General features: G+C 37.3%; 1 protein-coding gene across 1 annotated transcript in view; it reads left to right on the top strand.

Annotated features, from left to right (window-relative positions):
* Positions 1-26,323, top strand: part of taok1a (TAO kinase 1a) — a 245,509-nt gene that overhangs the window by 190,567 nt on the left and 28,619 nt on the right. The window contains exons 15-16 of the mRNA XM_039757195.1: positions 16,086-16,322; positions 22,490-22,618. Coding sequence (XP_039613129.1) covers positions 16,086-16,322; positions 22,490-22,618 — 366 coding nt within the window. The remainder of the gene's footprint in view (positions 1-16,085; positions 16,323-22,489; positions 22,619-26,323) is intronic.

The following is a 26,323-nucleotide window of genomic DNA, read 5'->3' as shown; positions in this document are numbered from 1 at the left end:
AGTCTTTTATCACCAAAACATACTGATGTCCATTCTTACTCCTGTAAAGTGAACTGATAATGTCCTTTCCCATTCTTTGAAAATGAACCTCAATAATTGGCCTAGAGATCAAAAGAGCAGAAGATCGGTATTGAGCAGAATCTTTTGGTTGTCATTCTTGTGCATCTGTCAAAGCCGTGGCTAACGTTTTCCTTCAGCATGCTGGATTTCAATGTATCACTGGCTTTAATGCAGGGGTTGTGGGGGTGTTGTGCAGAGTTAGTAGCAGGTCTGTTTTTTTCTCTTTTTTCATTTTAAACGATTGTGTGTTAGTATTCAGTCAATTACCAATGCTGTGTAAGCAGGGTAGTCTGTTAACCAGTCAGTCAACAAGCATGATGTGAATGGTTTGTTTAAGGAGAGGAAATGTGTAGTGGAGACATGCAGTACAATGAGATAATAAAAATTATTTTCAGTGAACTTGTTTAGAGGCAAAAAGGGATGAAGGGCAATGCCTTGGCCCTTGATATCACCAAAAAAATGAACACAAATGTGTAAATTTTAGATATTTGAATTCCCATTTGTGATCTTCACAGTTTTTGGTGTTTCTGTGAATTTTTGGATTGTCTTTTGGGAGATTACTGTTAATTTGCTGTTAATTTGGTCCATCCTACAAGTAGTTAATAATACACTGTATTTTTTTTGAAAATGAAATGCAAACTAAGCACTTTAGGCATGTATAAAATAGCACCAAATGCAAATTTGGCCACAAAAAAAAAATATATATATATATTTTTTATATTATTGCAAGAGATTGAAAGTCAACATTACATTACAATTCAGTGAGTATGAATAGTAGGATTTTCTCTGAATTGTCTTATTAGTATGTCCAACTACATAAGAGTACATACTTCAAATTTCCCACTGGGTGTGTTAGAATGATGCTGTTTATCCATGACACTAAACAGATTCACGTTGCAGATTTTGAATTGTCAATTACAGCAACATCTGCCAGGAGTGGCAGCCTTCATTTTTGTTGCTGTGTCTGTGCCAGACATTACATGCAACCAAAGAAACATGACAATATTGACATATTTATTGCTGAGCACAACCTGCTCTGATTTTTTTTTTAAATAAATGTTATAAATCTTGGAATTATAGTAATATCTAATCCTTTAAAGGCAGTGTTTGGCTTAATATCATAAGGGACATTACTGCTTAATGAAGAGTGTGATGTATTAGAAAGAATGGAAGGAGGGAAGGAAGGAAGGAACTTTGTGTCCCCAGGATGAAATTTGGCTTCTTACAGAAACCCTTTAATTAAATAAATAATTGAATTGGTAGATAAGTACTGTAAATAAATTAATAAAAATACACAGTTAGGTCTGAACACCAGAATGACTATAAAGTAAGAAAATTAAAAAGAAAGAAATGCAAAAATATTGGCATTTCAGCTGCCCAACTGGGAGAAATAACAGGGCTATGTTAAGGCAGATAGGCTAGCTCTTTAAGTAATTTTAATAATAATAATAATACTTGTAATCTGATTTTGCCGCCTATGCATGACACAAATTCATCAGCTCTCTCTTCTTATTGAGTGTACGTGTGTGCTTGCAAAACAAGAATGTTTCCTCTGTTGTAATGGAAGGTGGCCTGCTATCTGAGCAGAGACTGACCTAATTAACATAATATGTAAACTTTGCAAGAGACACATTAATGTAAAGGGTGATAACGCAAGCAACCATTTTGTACACCTGAAGAGCAACCACATTAGCATATACAGTGACTGTCTGGCACTGTAGCACTATTAATAAGATCTGTAGTAAACAAGTGCTTACAAACCTCAGAGAGTAAAACTTTGTAAGGGGAAAGTAATTAGGTATTCTTTCCAAAGACACCTGGGGCCTCATGTATAACGCCATGCGTAGAATTCACACTATAACATGGCGTATGGACAAAAGCGGAATTGTGCTTACATACAAAAAAATCCAGATGCATAAATATGTGCGTACGCCAACTTCCACGTTCTTTCGCTACATAAGTCCCAGTCAGCGTGAAAAGTAACGCATGTGCACGCTCCTGCTGTCCTGTCCCAACTCCTCTCAGAATTATGCCTCTTTGAATATGCAGCTCAGCCTTCTGTGAAAAGGCAATGGCAAACGCAAGAGGGAAAATAGAAGAATTTCAGTGAATACCAAGTGGAGGCAAAGAAAAACGTAATATTTGTTGGTTTAAACAGTGGTATAAACAACAAAAGGAAGTTGATCGAGTGACATAGCGTGTTGGAGAAACTCGAAAGCTCACGTTCACAAAGTCGCACATTGTCCAAAAAAAAAGTTGTCAGATATCAAAGTCGCCGTGAAAAGGCAAGTCGTAGCCCACCGTCTGAGTGTCATATGAAAGCTTATTAGGGTACAGAGGGAAAAAAAAAAAGGCACACAGTGGGGGAAAAAGCATGAAATGTCAACTTTAATTTCTAAATTTCCACTTTAATCATGTAGTTTATTTTGTCATTAAAGTAAGACATCATAAACTTAATTTAAAAATCGTTTAATTTACTAGTTTCTCAATCCCATCATAACTAAAGTAGCACGTTAAATACTTTGTTTTGTATTTGATCTTCAATGTGCTCTATGTGTGTGAATCACTACATGTATCCGGGTTTTCTCTTCCTCCGACAGGACACAATCCATTACATTTGTGATATTACAGCTCTCTGAATAGTTAAAATACCTAGATGTATATACATGTGATATCATTTTCATGATGATAGGAGTTAAAGCATGTTATTAAACGTGGAAACACAGTGGCGCATTGATTGTTCATGTCTCACACACAATGCTTGCTGCGCCCTGTGCTACCTTCGATGAAATACTTTATTGTAGCAGTACTGTGTCTTTCAAAGGTACTAACCTCCAATTTCTGTCCTTACTTTTCTTTCTCCAAATACCCAATTGCCACACAGTCAGCTCTGTAATAGACATCTATAAGCTTAGAATGCTGATTCTTCAAAACTTTTGAGGAACATCGAAATATTTTCGTAGTACATGTTTAATTATTCTATCCATCTATCCTTCCAGTGTTGTGTCGGAACTAGCAAGAATACAGCGCGAGGCAGGAACAATCCATGAATGCAGCGCCAGCGGCTTGCTAGCGCAACTGCACTGTGTAGTTTTAAGTTTTATCTGTATAATATAATAAACATATTTTGCTGCATTTCATCTTAAAAATTATATTGTCATCATATGTAAATATGCACTTTATAAAGTGGATCAGGTTGTGCAATATTATGACTAGTGTACGTTTACAGTGAGGTAATCTATATTAATAAAAGGCAAAGCCCTCACTCACTCACTCACTCACTCATCACTAATTCTCCAACTTCCCGTGTAGGTAGAAGGCTGAAATTTGGCAGGCTTATTCCTTACAGCTTACTTAACAAAAGTTAAGCAGGTTTCATTTCGAAATTCTACATGTAACGGTCATAACGGTCAGCAACGTCCGCCATGTTGAACTTTCTTATTTATGGCCCCATCTTCATATTCGTTTATCATATGAGAGCAGTTCAATAGACAGCATGGCTGAGGCAGCGTGTGCTTTATGCTGTATACCGAAAATTCTCTTTCTGATCAGCTGCTGTATAGCTGTGATTCACACTCAGATACAGTGATATAAATACTCTGAGTGATGCAGTGAGAGTAATATGGAAAAAGATGATCCGATGTAGGATCTGAGATGCAGTGAGAGTAACAACGCTAAAGCAGTTATGGTATTTGGAATAGTTTGACCATTCTGTGGACCATTATATTGTTACAGGTTAATGACAGTCAGATGCATTAAACTAATAAACAATATGCTGTAAATTTCAGTGTATTTAAAAAGCCGCGTCAGGGATGTGGATCTAAAAACGAAAGGATAACCACACAGGAACATTAGCACTGCTTTGACGCTGGGTGCCGCCAGTCTGCAAAACCGAGCAGAGAACTTGCATACGACAGGGTATGAGCTACCGTGGAAATGTACGTGGCTTTACCCAAAGTTTAGGTTGAATACATAGCGATTTGAACGTGGAAACGTTCTTATGCAACATTTTTGTGTGTACGCAACGTTTATACATGAGGCCCCTAGCCTCTGTACAATATCAGTTTAAATTTCTACAAGGTGGAGTGTCTTCATTCTTACATGTGTATTTTGATTGCTGTGTTTGAAAATAGCACTTGAACAAAACATGTTTTTCGTGATTTCTTTGTATCTATAATGTTTATTACTGTTGAGATTTTATCTTATTTCTTATTATCTACGAATTTGAGTCTATACAGGTAATAGATAAAAAAAAAAAAAAAAGAAATGCAGTAACACTTAATCAGGACCACAAGCCCTTTAAAGAGCCCCTGTCATTGATTGTAGATAAGGAGTCAGAGAGACTCAAGCAGGCAGCTGGGAGACAAACAAACAACACATAGTGAGGCAGTCCAGAGTGATACTTTTACATCAGATCGTGAATGTTATTGGCAGGAAATTGTAGAGGGGAAAAACTTTAAGACCAGGAGCTGCTCAGGGTGAAGCAACACAGGCCACATAACCTGAAACAGCATCTTATAGAAGCAAAAGTGGACATAAAAACACAGAAGGTACCATACATGTCCAGTTATTACTGGACTGCAGAAAAAATGACTGCTGCTCTATGTGCCAGGAGCCTTTTTAATGCAGTGATCACAAAAATGTGTGATTATTGTGCAGAGTAGCACAATATGACTGTCTAATTTTTGTTCTATGCTTTGTAGGAAACATTAAAAGCTAGTTTATAAATGTACAGTGTTTATGAGAGAGGTATTCAAAAAGTTTGCACACTGGTTATTTGTGGCTTAATTTATACATTTTGTGTGTCTGTATGCCATGTCACTAAAGGCCCATGGGTATATAATATTTGAAAAAAAGTTCAAGTATAGCAGGGTTAAGAAAGCTCCAAAAGCTTACATATTGGCTTTGCCAGCAGGTTTACAACTAAGAAAGAGCTGGAAAACATTCTGCAGATGGCTGATGCAAACAGTGAATGTAATCCTCTACAATGGTGGGAAACTATTAAAACCAATTTACTTTGAGTGTGCCATTTTACAAAGAAATATATATTCCTGCAACTACTACCCCATATGAAAGGACATTTAGCACAGATGGAAACATTTTTACTTGACATAGAGCATTGCTCAAACTGAGCTCGTCTTTCTATCCCATAATATGTGACAGATTTTGCAATACTGAGTCAGTTAAAATTAAATGATCTCCACGCATGCATTACAATTATATCTAAAGTATCTATTTTTAGTAAGCAGGTTTTCGGTGATTAATATTTTTGATCAGTTTTGCACTTTTGAAATATTTTAAGTAGTGTTTTTTTTATGTCATTGGGTATATGGTTTATTACAGTGTCTGCAAGTATTGTTAATATTATTTTAAAAGATCAGCTTATAATACATAAATAAAAGCAAGTGATTTTTTGGAAATAGTTTTTTGTAGGGATGCACCAATATGGTAATTCTGGCCCAATATCAATATCTGATAATGTCTATGCATTATATGCCGATGCCAAAATACACATTTATAAAATAAAAATAGAAATGAGACTTGACCTGTCTGAATGAGAAACAGAGAAATGTTAATATTTATTTGTATAACAATTTTTTATGCCACATTCCATTATTAAAAATAAATGACATCTGACACATTTGGCTGGGTACCTGTTGGTTATATGGGAAGTAGTTTTGCAGTTTGTTGCTTTAAATAACACTTTTCTTTCTTTTCAAATCAAATTCAACAATAATTGAAATAATGAAAATTGAATAAAAGGTAAAATGGTACAATGACAATGGAATAAGCAATACCAGTTAAGAAAAACAATAACTTTTGAAAATTTACAATCATTAAAATGAATGATTCAGACACTTTTGACTGGTTGTCTGATCCTTGGTTTTATAGGCTTCAGTATTAAATGCTACATAATTTTTTTTATCTTTCTTTTTGATGGAATAAATCTTAAATGAAGGAATGAATATTTTGAAAATGGAAAAGCGTGCAACGTTAAAGAAATAACTACTTTTTTCTGGATGTTTATCATTCTGTTCTATTTTTTAGCATGATGTGCAGGGTTTTCCTAATGAACAAGAGCATCTCTGCCTTGTTGCAGGAAATTCTGTGTCTTTCCGTTGATTACATTAAAAGCCGCACTGAATGATCTCTTGCTGTCCATGCTAGTACAGTACTTGAATACCTCTTTGGAAATGGTAGGAAACCAATGCCAGTTGTTAGAGAATTTCAGTGGATTTTCATTCCTTGGGATTGGTGCTTCTGACAGAAATCCTGGCACCTGCCGACTAGCATGCATACATATATTCAATTCATCAGTATATTCAGTTCCATCTTTCATATATAAAAGGTAGACCTGCATATTGGCTTTTACTAGGGTTGTCAGATTAACTTTAGAGTCTTTATAGTAAAAATAAGTATATGACATTTGAACATAGGGTAAAAGTGTTTGGTGTTTGAATGCATGTCTGTACTGTATTTGCTGTTTTTCAAAAATATTTAATTAATATTTTTATTTTTTCACTGTAAATCATAAATTTTACAAGTTGCTAAGTACAGCTTAAGAGACTAGTGTGAAAACAGTGATGTTAATTAATGTGATTAACTCTCTTACAAAAGCAGCACAAACAAAAAGTAATAAGCCATGCAACGCACTAGCACTTTTTAACTATAATGGTCATAAGAAAAACAAAATTGTCCGTGATTGCTCAAACAAAGTAAATGCAGTCATTTTTTTTCATTTTTTCTACAAACCAGAGGACCTTATATCCCTGTCTCTTTTTTACTGTAAATAAACTGAAGCGCTTGATCCCTTACATGTTTTACAAATGTATTAAATGTTTCTTTGTCAGTCATTATCCAACTCGCTATATCCTAACACAGTATTGTAATTATTTACTTAGACAGCATTTTTTAAAGTAATTTTTATAAAAAAAAGTTAGTTTTAAAAAAAAATAAATTATAAAATTAGTTTGATTTATATATGAAACTACTAAGTTAGCATGCACCAAACAAAAATATAAAGACAAGAAGCATAGGCTATAGTTAGCTCAGTTGTTAGATGAAAACTAGTGGTCTTTAAAAAGGTTTTGTTTAACACAGAGGATGCTGACAGTTTAACTAATAACTAAGCACAATACAGTTTACAATACAATTTATAAATACGTACTGTCTGATCCTAAAAGGTTATGAGGAAAACCATTTGTATAAAATCCCACAATATTGCACAGTATGTCTTAAATAACACAGTGTTATAGTTAATGTGAAGTAAAACCAACAACCGTTCTTTTACATTTGATTGCAATATTTTTATTGTTTTTTTTTCTTGCCTTCCAATACTTTTTTATACATTTGAATCATTTTAGAATTGTGGTATTTTATCTTACAGTTGTAGTTATTACTTATAATAATGCTGTAAAGATCTTCCCAATGCTGTTTACCTTTTTTTTTTTTTCTCCTCTCACTTCTGTTGCCATCTGGCTGTTACCCAAGGTGTCCATGTGTTCTCTTCAAGAATTTCATTTATCTTGGCCTTTTTCTGTGGTGTACCTGTGAGTCACTTGTTTGTATGTAGCTCGACGCAAGTTCCAACTGAGCCTGTAGCATTTCGAGTGCCAGTGGTTTACCGCTGCATCAAAATATCAGTCATTGCATCTTGGATTTACAATAGTGGGAACACAGTACATTGGTTCTGTGTAAATCTCAACGAAATGATTGTTTACAGCGTCCAAAAGATCACTTTAACTGGTTTTGAATCTGAAGTCATTATTAGCGCTCTTAGTTAAGTCGTCTTATTGCATTAACTGAGGGAATAACGGTAGGAGCCAAGGTTTCAGATTGTCAAATTTCTTTTGTCAGCTGTTCAAATGGAGTGAGGAGTGTCATTATGTTCTCAATGAAGTTTCAAGAGAAAGTTATATTTTTAATTAAGGAAATATATGTATGTGCCTGCTGTGTTTGAAGTAAAGATTTGAAGTGCCTTTTGTTTATATAGTTTTTTAAGCTTTCCCCAGATTAAAACAACAATCTGAAATTATTTTTGCCTGCTGGTTACATTCAGTTCCATACAATCTTTTGAGATCATGTAGATTGGTGTTGTAAACGTTTAGAGTCATGCCATTGTTAGAAATCTTTTGGTTGTAACACAACATATAAAAGGCATATAAAAGTGATTAATACGTGCTCTGTTCCTATCTACTTTATAAGTAGATGAGTAAAAAATAATTGTATTGCACTGTGATTGCTGCTATTGCCTACCAGCTGCGCTGCACCTGCTGCCAGAGATGGTGAGCAAGTGGCAACAGCTGCCACGGCACGTAGCAACAGATGTTTTATGTTGATTTATGTGTAAAACCATTGCTTTGTGTACTTTTTAGAAAACTGAGTTTTTAAGAAAATCTATTCAGCCTTGAGCTAAAACGGGGAAAAAAAAATTAGCCTTCAAAGAGTTAAAATGAAATGCTATATAGTAATTTATAGTAATAATTTAATGGTTTTGAATGTTATTACAATGGCTATATGTTATTTAATATTGTTTGTTTTGATTGATATAACACCTTTTTTTTAATAGGTAACATAAATTTTCTTAAAATAATGTTTCAAATATAACATATCTAAATGGTTTTTCCTATTGTCAGAAAGAAGAGGAGAAAGGTTCTTCACAATCACAACATACATCACCAGCTATGTTGCACAACATGAAAAGTATAACATAAAAATCACCAGAGGCTGAGAGGTTAAACAGGGCAGTTGCATAATACATATGCAGGGTATCAAGTACCTGTATATACTGTTGAAAAACCTGGAGTTCAGCAACTTGTGCAACAACTAAATAACAGATATTTTCTTCCTTCAAGAAATTATTTCATATACTCTGAAATCCCTGCAGTTTATGAGGAAATAAAAATTAAATTAATTGCCATACACAGAAGCCTTACTTATCAACCACAACTTGCTTCAACAAACATGGCAGTATCGGTCAAGTTTATTAACACAATCTTGAAACAAAGTTGGTGTTTGGGCTTGTGACGATGTGGGTTCTGGCTCCACGCTCCCTTGGCTGTTTGGGAACCCTTGAACCCAACACCGTCGATAATGAAACCGAGTGAGCTAGTCAGTGGAGGCAAATAATTCCAGCAAGGGGAAGGTAAAAAGTGCGAAAGTGCTTTTATAAAAAATCCAACAAAACAAACAGTGTTCATAAATAAATAGTGCAGTCCATTCAAATTCTTCATTAAATAAATCCATAAAAGGTAAAACGTGGAGGTTAAAATAACAATAGAAAAAACAATCCTTTAAAACGAGAGGTAAAATCTTCTTTAGGAAGCAATCTTTAAAACAATAACAAATCCGGTGCATCGTTTCTATTAGCGTCTCACCTGCTTATCCTGTTAGGGCTTAGCAGCAGGCAAGACGCTCTCTGCAGCTGCCCTCCTGTAACACTCACACGAGACTGGAGACCTCCTGATCCCTGGCTTCAGTTGGCACTCATCCCAGTCTCCGAGAACTTGGTTTCCCACAACGGCCAGGTTGCCCACGTTGGGGATTCCAGCACCAAGTCTCCCGACTTCCGCTGCCTTTCCATGGCCTCTCTGCGGCCAGTCGCCTTCCCTTGGTCACTCCCGCTACCTGATCGCTCAGCGGGAGCAACATCCAACTCAAACGCCTGGGTGTTGGCCTAACACCCAGCTTCCTTACAGCTGCCCTAGATTGTGCGCTCACCACACGCACACACCGCCTGTCCGTCTCTCTTGCACCGCATGCTTCCTCGCTCCCTGTAACCTCCGTCCTCTTTCCTTTCCTTTTTCTCTCCGATCGTTTCCTTTCACCTCCCACAAAACCGACTCGCGCTTCTTTTAAAACGTGAGGGGCCATCACAGCTGTAGCATTAGCCACGGGAGCAATCACCAATGTGGGCAGTTCCTCACCTGTGCACACGGTGAGAAACACCCACATCGACGACTGCCCCGCGGCTCGCTACAACATCGCCCCCTCACGAAGCCGCCTCGGGTGCGGTGATTATTTAAAAATGGCCTTTGCTCAGTGAGCTGTGGACCCACTATACCACAGGGCTGTCTTGGGCTTAACTCTGAGAACACAGGAAAAAGCTTAAGGGAAGCCTTAGAGAAGGTAATTCAGGGTGAATTGCAGCTGGACATAACAAAAATTGCTGGGATCACAACTGATAATGCCTTGTTGAACAAAACATATTTCAAGGTGATCTTGCATGCATCTCCTGCTTTGGGCACAGTTTGCACCTAGTAGCTCACACAGGCCTAGACATACCTTCTTTGTCTGCAGTCTTCTCAAGACAAAGGAAAAGTGTCTGCTTTTAGCAGGTCTCCTGAAAATGAAACAAAAATACTTATAGATACCTGAATACAAACTTATTCATGATGAGCTGACATGCTGTGATTCACCACATGAAATGGTGAAGAGATTTTTAGAACTCCAGCAAGCTGTCTGCTCAGTTCTAGCAGACAACCAGAACAAATGGCACCCCATGCCAGAAGTCTCTAATATTACAGTTCTTGAGGCTGTAAGAGATGTTTTAAGTCCGTTAAGCTCTTTCACTGCGGCCCAGTGGTTAAAAAAAAAAACAAAACACACCATCTTCTCCTCTGTTGCACCATTAACATGGAAGATTTTTTTCTCATTTGATAGCTGATCAGGATGATAATATCTTGAGACAGCATCTTAAAAAAATTATTAAAAATTACCTGAGACAGAGGTATGAGGACCACCATCTACAGCTGCTTCCCAACACGTCAACATTTCTTAACCAAAGGTTTAAAGGCAGTTTTTTGGGGTTTTTTTACCTTAAAAGATGAAGTCAAGCAAATGTTAAATAACACTTAATTTGCTTGAAGTTGAAACCCAAGTTCAGCAAACACTCTTTTCAAGCACCAAACCACCATCAAGGAAAAGCAAAACTAATCTGAATAGGACTGTTAACTCATACAGGGGGAAAAGAAAAGCCAAAATCTGCAGACTCGCACAGTTTCAGATGATGTAGTGTGCTGTCTCCCAAATGAGTTCACAGTTTATGAGAAAGTGTTGAAATGCTAGTTGTCGTAGCAAAAATTCTAGAAGCATCAACGTTTGTAATTTGCACTGCTTGCATTTATAAGACAAAGTATTAAAGTGTACTATTGATTTATTGTTTTTATTTATTTGTTGTACAGTATTTCAGTAGAACAGAACTATTAATTTAGTTATTTATTGTTTAAAGTTGTTTGCTGTTCAATAGACTGTTGTGTATTACGGTTCATTTTATTTAAACATGTCTATTTAGTGTGGGTTTTTGTATTTATTGTGTGTATTTCTACCTCAGCAAAAGGTACAAAAGGTTGTAAAGGTTTTATTTTGCCAAAAAAATATTTGAGATGCGTGCTGATGGAAAGATGCATTTATCCAACTTTAGTGAAAACGCCATCCTGATTAGGAAGTTGAATTTCACAGTTAATAGGGAAGAGATAAATCTTTAGCTTTAGTGAAGAAAGAGACTATCAGCAGTAATCAGTGAATAGATATTGAATGCAAATAGAACCTATTCAGGATCACAACAGGTAAGGCAAGATGATGATTTTGCCTACATCAGTAATAACAGAAAGTAGAGGGAGAAATGTTAGATAAAAGGTGACACTGAAAAATATTATTGTGGAGACATGGCAGACACATAATTAGAGATTTGATATCAAACCCGGACATTGAAAGAAATGACATGGAAGATTTAGACATTACCTGTACAGAAATGCCGTGAAAGAATGAGTTCCAAATGAGCAATGCACAAAATGAGAAAAGGTTTTAGCACCAGTCCTTTTATGCTGTAGGGTTTAAGAAGTGTATAAGAGGTTTACAACTGGGATTAAACAATAGCCAAAGCATGTCAATGCATTTTTCAAGGATTTTTGTTTATTGTACCATCAGTAATGGTAGTTTTATCCTTTTGACATGAAGCATGGTGAGAAAAAGTAAATAGGTGCGATTTAGGACTATAGTATGTAATGAACAAAATTTCACTCTGTAGTTAAATTACTAAATATATGCATCTCATATGTTATAGTAATAATGACATCATTTTGATGTGAAGTGTATGATGTGTTAAGACAGAAGCCCAAATATCCAATAAAGACTTTCACAAAACATGTAACAAAACAAGTATGCTTGGAATGTAGGTTACCTTTGGCCCATAGGTGCTCGCTAAGAAACAGTTTTGAAAAATTCCTGGTCCAAGTGCAAAATTTCTTAGTTTTTTTAGACCCATTTGTATGTCTGTCTGCTTTTCATGAGAGAACTACTTAACAGATTAAGATCGGGTTTTTTTCTATAATTTGCTGAATATTCTGTTGATTTTGTGACTTTCTCATCGCACTAAGTATCATAGTTTTCTTGCGGTACCGATTTATTAGCTCAAATTCGTGAAAGACTCATCGGGGAGTGGGGTGGGGCCTTCCTCACTCACGCATCTGCCTCGAGGCATAACCTAAACTGTGCTTAGTTAGCCAACAAGAGAACTACTTAAAAGATTTAGATCTCTCTTTTTCTATAATTTGCTTGAACATTCCGGCATATTTCGGTTGATTTTGAGACCTCTCATTGTGCTAAGAATCATAATTCGCTTGCAGGAGCGATTTATATGCGCTAATCCGAGACGGCGCTTTTTTTATTCAAGAATCCAAGAATAAAACTGAATAAAAATATTGTTCAAATTAAGCTTTATTCAAGAATCCAAGAATAAAACTAAATTTAAAAAATGGTTCAAATGACATGTTGATGTAAATGTCTAAGTGTAAAGAAAGGTAACATCTTTTACAAGTACCATGGAATTTTCAGTGCAGCATGCAATATAAAAGTGAGCATGTGCTCAAAGTAGCCGACCTGCAGTAGCTTCATTATAGTGTAGTTATCAGTCATGATGGTGTTGTATAGCAGGACTGCAGCTCCAAAAGAATGGCTGTTTTAATAAATAATCAGTTGGCTGGCTCTTTCTCCATGTGCGTGCTCCAGTGGCTGTGGAGAGTTGATAAGGTAATTGGGGCTATACACACCTGCACGTAAAGGTGCAGTCTTTCTTAATTGCTTCATCAGCTTCCTGCAGTGTGTGATTGAGTCGCTGTGCTCATGGAGCCTTATAAGAACAAGCTGGCACTAGAGAAAGTGGGGGAAAATGAGAGCAGAAGTTAAAGGACACAAGAAAAAGCAGGCAGAAGAGAGAGAAAAGAAGCCAGTGTAATGAATGGAAGCAGGTGCAGAAGCTTCAAGGAGGAGCTTTTGGCCATTGCTCAGGAGGGGGCTGTGGGATGCTCCTGTTGAGCAACTTGGCAGCAACCATTAAGCTCCAGAGGTACTTTCGCCGGGTGGAGCGAATGACAGGGGTGGAAGTACAACGTGCCTGTGCTGGGTTTAACCAGGATTGGCAGCGGTTTGGGCAGAGCTGTGCTCAGGGTTGCCCGCGGACATCATGAGGTTTGTGATGGGGACAGAGGTCAGATACAATTTGGTTGTCTGCAGCTGTTGGTCGATTTGTGTCCGGGCTAAAGGTCCGAATAGGATAAGCTGGAGAGGTGTCAGTTTTAAAGGAAGGTACCAGGATTTGTGGGATTTTAAATTAGTTTCCTGAACTGCGTTGTTTTAACCTTGTTTTATTGGATGCATTTATTGGATTTTAACCTCACTAGACATGTTCATTTTATGGATTATTTATTGACATTTAGAGCACTACACTTTCTGAACACTTGTTTTTGTTGAATTGCTTTTAATAAAGGTACTGTTCACCTTTTCATCATCCCCTTGCTTCGTGTATGTTTTGTCCTCATCCGGTTATGTTATTGGCAGTGTCAGGTTCAAGAGCCTCCCAAAAACAAAGAGGGAGCATGCAGCCCACCTGCACTGTCACAGATGGATAGCTCTTTTTCTTTTACATTACATTCATTCAGTGCCACTGTCAACAAACATCAGCTGTAGATCCTAGTTTGAAAATGCTTCTTTTTTGCCTGGGGACTATGAGAACACATTTTCGAGACTGATTAATGTGACTGCTACAAGTGAGCAACTGAAGAATTACAGAAAGACATGAGTCTTGTATGTTTAATTTCAACTAATTCAAGATTATTTTAAATGTCCAATAGAGGAATACATTTGGCTAACACTTTAGTTGAAGGATGTCTACATGGAGATTCATAACACATGAATAGGTTTTTGAATAACATTTATTATTTAAGAAGCAATATTTGATTATTTTATAGTAATATTATTCACAAGATAATATAGATGTTTTAATCTAATAGTGACATTCCATTGCATTGTATTATGGAGTTGGCCCTCCTCTACTAATATATGTGAACTCTGATGTGGCAATCATTTTGTTAATTAAATTATGGTGAATTTTGAATGAGTGCCGTGCAAAGTTTATTTTATTTTTTTTTTTAAAGAACAATGATATTTTGCTCACATTTTTAAAATACTAATGTTAACTGTTCATTACTAATCAAGTATTTCTTCTTAAATGTCATTCCATGCTTATGCATATGTTATGAAGTCACTATGTAGACACACTTCAAATAAAGTATTACTGAAATTTGTCACCTTATATTAAGTAATTTCTAAAAAAAAAGCAACCACTTCACATATATCAGTGCACACTAACATAGGATAAAATCAATATTGAATCAAATTGGGACATCAGTGCTGATACCCAGCCCTAATGATGAGAATGGTTGGTTTTGTGTTTTTTTCCAACACATCTAAAAATCAAAAATTTAAAAGGCTTAATTTTTGACGCTTGAGACTTCATTGTGCTTAACTACTAAACTTCTCACCTGATCAAGATTCAACAATCACAGTGCTGTGCCTGTAATTTTCTTTTAATTATTTCAGCATGCACATTACAATTACATAGTTTTTTGTAGTCCTTGCTGATATAGGCATTCTGTAACATACTGTTATTAATTATCAGTATATATTAGAAGATATTGTATAGGACGCATTAGTTACGAGTAATGAGTTATAGGGGTAAATGTTTCAAAGTGGTTCTTTTTTTAAATATTGTTTTAATTTGCAGTTTGGATTAGTAACAATACATGTGAAACTTGACATCCAGAGAAGCAAGCATTCATCTCTTCATCATGTTTGACATGAATATGTTTAAAATATTTAGTGAGATATCCTTTTATAAATATGTAAATTATATTCTTTATTAATCAGTTACAGGTTATTGACATTATATAAATGTTGTTTTTTTTTGTTTATGTTTAACATCCAGAGCCTAATATCTGTATTTCTATGTGGAATGATATCAGTTTAGATTTTTTTCTCTGCTTTTTTGTGTTGTTAGAATGCAAACAAAAGAAATAAACATGTGAATACCGAAGCATTTATCATTGCAACATTTTTCTGTGAGAAGAACATTTTCTAAAGTAAAAGGTGCCAATGTTTTTGGCCATGGCTGTATCTAGCATGCTCCATTTTATTCCCTCATTGTTTCCAGTTTTTCAACATGTTAATTTAACCACATTGATTACTGAAGCAAAGTACACCAGAGTTTAGAAAAATACATTATTAAATGTAATCATTAAATCAGGCAATTAATTTGCCTAAGTAAATCTTGGTGGTTGAGGGATTAAATAAAATTAACTGTAGATAAACTCTTTGGACTTTTCATTTTTACAGTATATATACATTTATATTTTCAGGGTTTCAACTTCTCAATCCTTCTTTGGCTCAGGTTGTCATACACATTTGCTACTCATTTCTAATTACTGGGTAAATCTAAACAACCTGTCACCATATAATTCACAATTAATGTTAAATGATAGTAGAGTATTAAAGTAGAACATTTTCTGTTTTTTGCTGCCCCTTGTCAAGTAGCTGCACTATTTTTGTTAGAGACATTACATTTTCTGAGATACTAGTTTTATAATTGTATGCTCAAGTCACATTTTAAGTGGAAAAATAATCTTTTCAGTTTTATAAATGAAAGGAATTGTATTGGTGAAAAATAAATATATAATCTTCTTTTTGCACAGGTCACTCGCCAAATACAGGAGCATGAACAGGATTCAGAGCTGCGAGAACAGATGTCTGGATACAAGCGTATGAGGAGACAGCACCAAAAACACCTAATGGCATTAGAGAATAAACTTAAGGCAGAAATGGATGAGCACAGGCTGCGATTAGACAAGGAGCTTGAAACTCAACGCAACAACTTTGCAGCTGAAATGGAAAAACTAGTCAAAAAGCATCAAGCAACTATGGAGAAAGATGTACCGTATTATATTACAAAAGCTACTTCTAACTTTTTCTCCCTTGTGCACTCCAGCTACTTTTGCAAAATGTGCCATGTCTTCTCATCATTCTTGTTCACTATTGACTTATAATGTTGTACTAGTGGATACCATTACATTCCGGCCTATCAGATTTAAAATTTTGCTTTCTTTCTCAGAGCTAGTCAGGGTATATATTAGAACTCACTTCCCCAGTCCACTGTAAACGGTGGACTATTCTTATGTTGCTTAAATCCAAGTGAAAATGACATCCTAAACCCTGTCAGTGTGTAACCACAACTCACAATACCTATGACTCGCTCACATAAGGTGTAATTTTTATGTTCCCAGTTCGCGATGTTTATTCTGTGTATTAAAATGCATAGATTTTTCATTGCAATAGATGGTATATACACTATAACCTCATAAAGGAAATCAGAAATGGAAATAAAATAGACTGGTAAAATAAGTAAAGTACCAATCCCTTCAACTGTCAGACAGAGAGAAACAAGTATGTAATGGGGTTCACAATCTTTGGTCCTGGAAGACCAATGTAGCCTTTACTGGAATTCTATTTACACAATTTATTTTTATTTATTTTTTTCTGGTTTTCTGGTTTTTTTTTTTTGGTTTTTTTTTGTTTAATGTTTCAGTTTGTCTGTTGCCTTAGTTAAAGGCTGTCAGCTCGATCCTGAACCATAGAGACTTGATGGATTAACAATCTTTAGAAAGCTCAATCTTGTGTTAGATGATTAAGTTCGCCCAAAATCCTTCTTGTCATTGCTGTAATGGTGTCAAGCCATCACATTGCCGGCTTTCCTCCTCACCTTGTTCCCTCTGTTATGCCAATCATGATATCTTTTTCCAGTGATTTGTCTTCGGGTGGTATGTCCAAAGTAGGCGAGCTGTAGTTTTGTAATCCATGCTTTGAGTGACATTGCCGGCTTGATCTGTTCCATGACTGATTTGTTTGTCCTTCTGGCTGTCCATGGTATTGATAAAATCGGTCTTCAACACCACATTTCTAATGTATCAATTCGTCAGCTGTCCTATTTCTTTAATGTCCAGCTTTCGCAAACATATCTGTTGGCATAACTTTGTTATAGCTTCCACAGTAGTTTCAGAAGGCTTAAGGAGCTCTGTGGGAATATTGTCCCATTCCGGAGCCATGTTATTGGATAGAAGCTTGATAGCAGCAGTTGCTGCTATCATATGTTGCCTTAGTTGTGTTTAATTTGGCATATGATTCTCAATAGTAATGCTAATGTTGGATGTTATGATCAGTTATCGTCATCATTGGTGCTTCAACCTGCTAGTTGGTCCTGACCTCCTCAATTGCCCTTCAGTTCTGGTCACAGAGCAGGCTCCTTGCTTCTTTTCCTGGTGTCAGTCCAGCAAAGCCTTGCCTCTATAGACTTCCCTGCATCCATATTGTTCTAGCAGAAGCTTTTTAGGCATATCATTCTAACTAAACTTAGACATATGACCAGTCCAGCACAGTGTGCCTGGTTTTATCACCTTAACAATATATTTACCTAAACAGTATAGCTCCTGATTGGTTGGTTAGATAGGTTCTGTGCCTCCAAGACTCTGTCTTAGGTAATGGATTCTATGTGCTTTGGAAGTTTTGCTCATCTTTCTTAGAAATGGTCTAAGCTTTGGAGCCATATGTCAGGATCGATGTATTGAGGGTCTTGTGTAACCTTCTGTTGATATCTAAAGACATGAGGTGGATCTTTATGCACTACTCAGCCACAATATTTCATACGACCTGCCTAATATTGTTTGTTGAGGCAAAGATACACAAGACCTCTGGAGGTGTCCTGTGGTATCTGGAACAAATTAGTAGCAGATCCTTCAAGTCCTGTAAGTTATGAGGTGGGGCCTCCAAGGATCAAACTTGTTTTTCCACACATACGCGTTCAGATTGAGATCTGGGACATTTGGAGGCCATGCCAACACCTTGAATTCTTTGTCATGTTCCTCATCCCATTCTTCAACACTTTTTGCAGTGTGGCAGGTGCATTATCCTGCTACAAAAAGCAATTGCCATCAGGGAGTAAGTACACTGCCAGGAAAGGGTGTACGCGGTCTACAGAAATCTTTAGGTAGTCCATGGCTTACCTTATTCCCTAGTGAATCCTGCTGCCATGTCCTCCTAGGTAAACGACACATAAAAGGGGGTAGCCATTCACATGATCTAAAAGAATAAATGATTAGTCAAACTAGGCCACCTTCTTCCATTGCAATGTATACATGAACATTGTCACCACTTTTGGCTGTGGACAGGGATCAGCATGGACACTTTGACCAGTCTTTGACTATGCATTCCTGTCTGCAACAAGCTGTGATTCACTATGTGTTCTGACGCCTTTCTCTCATTAAGCGTTTTTTTTTTTTTTAAACAATTTGTGTTACAGTACCTCTTCTCAGGGATTAGTTTAGAGCCTTCTGCGCCCATGGCATTGTCACTGGTTGCTTTCCTTGGACCATTTATGGTAGGTGCTAACCACTGCATAATGGGAACACACCACAAGACCTGCCATTTTAGAGATGCTCTGACCCAGTCGTCTAGCCACCACTATTTGGCTCTTGTTAGAGTCACACATATTTATGCTTGATCATCTTCTTTTGGCTGCTCCCGTTAGGAGTTGCCACAGTGGATCATCTTCTTCCATATCTTTCTGTCCTCTGCATCTTGTTCTGTTATACCCATCACCTGCATGTCCTCTCTCACCACATCCATAAACCTTCTCTTAGGCCTTCTTCTTTTTCTCTTGCCTGGCAGCTCTATCCTTAGCATCCTTCTCCCAATATATTCAGCATCTCTCCTCTGCACATGTACAAACCAACACAATCTCGCCTCTCTGACTTAGTCTGTCAACCATCCAACGCCCTTTAATGTCCTCATTTCTAATCCTGTCCATCCTCACCACACCCACTGCAAATCTTAGCATCTTTAACTCTTGCCACCTCCAGCTCTGCCTCCTGCATTCTGGTCAGTGCCACTAATCATCACCTCACTTCTTAACCGAGCTTCCACTACTCTTTCCCATAACTTCATGCTGTGGCTCATCAATTTTATCCCCATGTAGTTACTACAGTCCTGCACATCCCCCTTATTGTTAAATATCGGCACCAGTGCACTTCTTCTCCACTACTCGGACATCCTGTCACTATCCAAGATTCCATTAAACAATCTGGTTAAAATTCCACTGCCATCTCTCCAAAACATCCCAGTGCTTCCACAGGTATGTCATCTGGACCAACGGATTTACCATTCTTCATCCTCTTCATAGCTGTCCTTAATTCCTCCTTGCTAGTCCGTTGCACTTTCTGATTCACTGTTTCTACATCATCCAACCTCTTCTCTCTCTCGTTCTCTTCATTCATTAGCCACTCAAAGTACTCTTTCCATCTGTTCAACACACTCTCCTTGCTTGTGAGTACGTTTCCATCTTTATCCTTTATTACCCTAACCTGCTGCACATCTTTCCCTGCTCGGTCCCTCTGCCTAGCCAGTCGGTACAGGTCTTTTTCTCCCTCCTTAGTGTCCAACCTCTCATACAACTCATCATATGCTTTTCTTTAGCCTTCGACACCTCTTTCTTCACCTTGCGCCTTATCTCCTTGTACTCTTGTCTACTTTCTGCATCTCTGACTATCCCACTTCTTCTTTGCCATCCTCTTCCTCTGTATATTCTCCTGTACTTCCCCATTCCACCACCAAGTTTCCTTTTCCTCCTTCCGCTGTCCAGATGTCACGCCAAGCACCCTTGCTGCTGTCACCCTTACTACATCTGCTGCAGTTGCCCAGCTGTCTGGTGACTCTTCACTACCACCCAGTGCCTGTCTCACATTCTCCCTAAACTCAACCTTGCAGTCTTCCTTTTTCAACTTCCACCATTTGATCTTTGGCTCTGCCCTCACTCTCTTCCTCTTCTTGATCTCCAACGTCATCCTACAGACCACCATCTTATACTGCTTAACTACACTTTCCCCTGTCACCACTTTGCAGTCTTCAATCTCCTTCAGATTGACTTTTCTGCATAGGATGTAATCTACCTGTGTGCATATTCCTCCACTCTTGTACATCACCCTATGTTCCTCCCTCTTCTTAAAATATGTATTCACCACAGCCATGTCCATCCTTTTGGCAAAATCCACTATCCTCTGACCTTCTTCATTCCTCTCCTTGACACCATACCTACCCATCACCTCCTCGTCTCCTCTGTTCCCTTCACCAATATGTCCATTAAATTCCGCTTCAATCACCACTTTCTGTCCTTTGGGTGCACTGTTTATCACTTCATCCAACTGACTCCAAAAATCTTCTTTCTCATCCATTGCACACCCTACTAGCGGGGCATATGCACTAACAACATTCATCATCAAACCTCCAATTTCCAGCTTCATAATCGTTACTCTGTCTGACACTCTTTTCACCTCCAGAACACTCTTGACATACTGTTCCTTTAGAATAACCTCTACTCCATTTCTCCTCCTATCCACACCATGATAGAACAATTTGAATCCACCTCCGATCCACCTGACCTTACTCCACTTCCATTTAGTCTCTTGTACGCACAATATATCAACCTTCCTTCTCTCCATCATATCTGCTAACTCTCTCCCCTTACCAGTCATACTGCCAACATTGAAAGTTCATACCCTTAGTTCCACTCTCTTTACCTTCCTCCTCTCCTCCTGCCTCCGGACATGTCTCCCCACTCTTCTTCTCCTTCTTTGGCCAACACTAGCCCAATTTCTGCCAGCACCCTGTTCACTAACAGTACTGGTGGTGGTTGTTGTTAACCCGGGGTTGATTGATCCGGTATGGAAATTTGTATTGTTGTCCGCATATTGATTTGGCAATATTTTACACCGAATGCTTGATCATTTTATATTGTTCCAGCGTATCACCTTCAAGAACTGACTGTTCATTTGCTACTTTATGTATCCCAGGAGTGAATAACAACCAGGCTTGTACATCTCTGGATACAAATCAGTGAACGGAATCTATTACTCACTGTGAACCTTGTCCTGAATGTGTTTTCTTATTACAACTGTAGTAAAGTGCATGGGGCCTTTTTTCGAGGATGAATTTGACTAGTCCAGCAGTTCTCCTGAATTACATCTGTTTCCAGATTGTAATGATCTGTTCTTTTTCATGGGTTTCATAGCAGATTCTTTTTTTCAGAATTGTGTTTAAAGCCCAACCTCCAACATTTGATTTCAAGGTGCTCTAGCCGTTGCCTTCACCTTGGCTATAGAGTTTATCCTGCCTTTCTGCAGTACATCTGCAAACTGGATTTGTGTGTGATGCCACTGATCTGTTTTAAAGCATAATTCTTTTGCCACCAACACTGTTGTGTGCACTGTTACCAATACACACCAGGTTTTCTCCAAGCAGCCCAGCCAGGGACCACTTCTTTCAAGTGTTCTCATTCAGAATATACACCATCTGGTGATGGTTTGCAAACATTCACACTAAATATGCCCAAGAGTGTACGTACCAGACAGGCAGAAATGGTCTTATATAAATTGTATTCAGACCCTTTCACTTTCTGCATACTTAATTGTGTTGTAGATTTTATTTTAAATCGGTAATTTTGCTGTTTTTGACTATTAGTTCACCTTCAATACCCTATAATGACATAGTAAAAACATGTTTTCTGAAAGGATTACAAATTAGCCAAAAAAGTAGTATCTAGAATGGCTAAAAAGTAGATAATTTAAGAATCAGTATATAAAATAACATTAATATCATTAGTAGCAGTAAAATAATCAGAGTATTTTCTGTTTATTAGGTGCACTTCCTTGTAGAACTTGACATTTAATCATATAAAAACCATTAGTCGTTTTGTAAAATGAAGGCAGACGTAGTTACTTTTAAACATGAATAGTAGCACAATAGGTATAGGTTTAATACATGTTTCTGGCTAATATTTGAGTCATTATTGGTCAGTATATTTTTTATTTTCAAAGTGTGTTTGCCTGTGTACATGACAATATACTGCATCCTAAAGTGAGTTAGGTTATGATTTTGTAGAAATTTTAATATCTCTGTCCTCTTTACCCAGCTATTTATTATTTTTTTAGATATCTGATATTATTAATTCTGCATTCATTTATTAATTATGCTTGTGTCATGTTTGAATGGATAGGCAAAGACATTTGCCAATGATGAGAAGAAATTCCAACAGCACATTCAGGCCCAGCAAAAGAAGGAACTGAACAGTTTTCTGGAGTCACAGAAGAGAGAGTACAAGCTTCGGAAAGAACAGTTGAAGGAGGTATATTTTTGATTATATTTAATACTAGCACATTAATTGATTTTTTTTAAGCATCTTACTCTTGAATGATGCCATTTAATTAGATTTGTGATGAATATTTACACAATTTTTTCAGACTTTCCTAATAAATCTCAGGGTCCCATTAGAGCCAGAGATTATCACACCATCAGTGGATGCAACAGAGGAACCAACCTATAACAAGGTTGACTCTTTCACACACTTTGACGTTCAGAGAAGGTCAATCTGGAATCACCAATAAGATGCACATCTTTGATGATTAATGTGTAAAATACACTCCGCTAGGAGGAGAACATGTAAACTCCTTACAGAAAACAACAGAATGTGTGATTTGGACCCAAGGTGTAGCATTTCTTAAGTTCAACTCCTTTACCACTATGCCATCCAGTAATAAATATTACTGTGACTATTATATCACAGAAAGAATAGTTAATTGACTAAGGAGTATAACTGATACTGCAAGGTTATAAATGTAGTCATAACCACTGGCTTCCTTTACTACTCTGTGAACCCCATTTTACCAGCCTGTGCCCTTTGTGAAAAGTTAAAACATTGTAAACAATTGTACTCTATGAGTGATGCATTTTAAGATTTTAAATGGAAATGCACCAGATTATATTTAAAGGTTTGCATATATCTAATTTAGAGTGCTTATAAAAACTTTTCTTGTCTTGGAAGATTTCAGAAAAATTTCATACAAAATTAAATCACAGTGGATTTTAATTTGTGTGTTTTGCCACTGATCAACCGAAAAAATCATTTAATGTTAATGTGAAAACAGATTTTTGTCTCAATTAATTACATATATAAAAAACAAATGATTGCATAAGTATTCATCCACTGTAAGTCAGTATTTACTAGATGCACCTTTGGCAAAAAAACAGCCTTGAGTATGTGTAGACAGACCTCTGTCAGCTTTGTACATCTAGATTTTTATGTATTTCAAAAGAAGGAGGTCTCCAAAAAGAGGAACCCCTGTCATTCAGGAAAACTAAGTTGTTAGCATGTAGTAAACTTACAAATCAGAGAGGCTTGTTGTAGTGAATTAGTTACATAAGTGGAGAATGTTGGCGTGGGTGAAAGGAACAGTCCATATAAGTGCCCCACAATTCAAAAAGACTGTTCTTAAATGGATAACGCATCAACATTTGGTTCACCTACAAGAGGGAGAGAGAAGTATCATGATGTAACCAAGACAGGTGTTCTGTAGTATGAAACAAAGGTACTACAAAATGATCAACAGATGACAAGTCTTGACTAGGCTTGTGTGAAGCTTGCTCTTTTATAAAATAAGAACAATTTTAGCTATGTTACTAGACTCTCTGACTCTTCTGTCCTCTAAAGAAACATTACAAGCAGGTGACATAATTTTGATTGCAAGAGAATATTGTTTAAAATAAAGTGTCATTTAAATATGGTGGTCATAAAATAGTTCAGCTCATGCTTTAAGGTGGTGTAAGTAAAATTTAAGTGAGAGGTGGGAACATCAAATGACCAGTCCACAGTATAATTATAGGTTCTTGATCCTGAAGGAATACTGTAGGCCTATACTGGAAAGTAAATGGCCTGTGCATTGTTAAAACTGAATTTAAATTTTCAGCATTTAAATCAGAGTGTACTGTACATATGACCTATAGATGGTAATATTTTGACACAATAAAATGCACATGAAAACTTTTGTAAAGTAGAGAATGACCATATCGTACCAATATCCTACTTGATCTAATGGAAAATTTTCTGTCCAATGCATATTCTTAAAATGCCTTATTCTTTGTTTTTAAAAAAGCTATAATAGCTTTTGTGAGAACAGAATAAGTTAGAAAGGCGAGAAGTCATAAGTGGTAGGATTCCCACAGCATGTGATTGCAAGATGAATGACATTCCGTTCGTAAATATTAGGCTTTTTTTTTCATAATTTATTTGTAAAATGTCTTGAGTGTGATATGTTATCGAATGGTAATTGTTAGTAGTTTGTTTATGAAACCATCATGTAGTTGAAACTTCAGCATTACTGGAATTTGCACTAATACTCCAAGAAAGAATACCATCCTTTGTTGAAATATAGCAGTGGCTCTCAGTCAGCCTAAAGACATAATTATGCACATCTCTCCACAAGGTGGTCCTCCAGATAATGTCATTTAGTGCTGTCACTACTTATACCATGAAGCTAAGGGGAATATAGTAGTCCTGAAGAGCAAATCAAGCATAAACAAATTGGAAACACAAACATAAATGAAAAAACACAAAAGCAAATTGTAATACACAAACTGGAAATGCAAGAAACAAATTGAATATGCAAAAATGAAAACAAAAAATACAGCACATACAGTGCATCCTGAAAGTATTCACAGCGCATCACTTTTTCCACATTTTGTTATGTTACAGCCTTATTCCAAAACAGATTAAATTCATTTTTTTCCTCAGAATTCTACACACAACACCCAATAAAGACAACGTGAAAAAAGTTTCCTTGAGATTTTTGCAAATTTATCAAAAATAAAAAAATTGAGAAAGCATATGTACATAAGTATTCACAGCCTTTGCCATGAAGCTCAAAATTGAGCTCAGGTGCATCCTGTTTCCCCTGATCATTCTCGAGATGTTTCTACAGCATAATTGGAGTCCACCTGTGGTAAATTCAGTTGATTGGACATGATTTGGAAAGGCACACACCCGTCTATTTAAGGTCCCACAGTTGACAGTTCATGTCAGAGCACAAACCAAGCATGAAGTCAAATGAATTGTCTGTAGACCTTCGAGACAGGATTGTGTCGAGGCACACATCTGGAGGAAGGTTACAGAAAAATTTCTGCTGCTTTGAAGGTCCCAATGAGCATAGTGGCCTCCATCGTCTGTAAGTGGAAGAAGTTTGAAACCACCAGGACTCTTCCTAGAGCTGACCTGCCATCTAAACTGAGTGATCAGGGGAGAAGGGCCTTAGTCAGGGAGGTGACCAAGAACCCAATGGTCACTCTGTCAGAGCTCCAGAGGTCCTCTGCGGAGAGAGGAGAACCTTCCAGAAGGACAACCATCTCTGCAGCAATCCACCAATCAGGCCTGTATGGTAGAGTGGCCAGACGGAAGCCACTCCTTAGTAAAAGGCACACCGCACCCCGCCTGGAGTTTGTCAAAAGGCACCTCAAGGACTCTCAGACCATGAGAAACAAAATTCTCTGGTCTGATGAGTCAAAGATTGAACTCTTTGGTGTGAGTGCCAGGCATCACATTTGGAGGAAACCAGGCACCGCTCATCACCAGGCCAATACCATCCCTACAGTGAAGCATGGTGGTGGCAGCATCATGCTGTGGGGATGTTTTTCAGCGGCAGGAACTGGCAGACTAGTCAGGGTAAAGGGAAAGATGACTGCAGCGATGTACAGAGACATCCTGGATGAAAACCTGCTCCAGAGCGCTCTTGACTTCAGACTGGGGCGACGATTCATCTTTCAGCAGGACAACGACCCTAAGCACACAGCCAAGATATCAAAGGAGTGGCTTCAGGACAACTCTGTGAATGTCCATGAGTGGCGCAGCCAGAGCCCAGACTTGAATCCGATTGAACATCTCTGGAGAGATCTTAAAATGGCTGTGCTCCGACGCTTCCCATCCAACCTGATGGAGCTTGAGAGGTGCTGCAAAGAGGAATGTGCGAAACTGGCCAAGGATAGGTGTGCCAAGCTTGTGGCA

Source organism: Polypterus senegalus, chromosome 6 (genome assembly GCF_016835505.1).
Source record: "Polypterus senegalus isolate Bchr_013 chromosome 6, ASM1683550v1, whole genome shotgun sequence".
Lineage (NCBI taxonomy): Eukaryota > Metazoa > Chordata > Cladistia > Polypteriformes > Polypteridae > Polypterus > Polypterus senegalus.
Note: the sequence above shows the minus strand (reverse complement) of the source record. Positions and strands in the feature narration are given on the sequence as shown.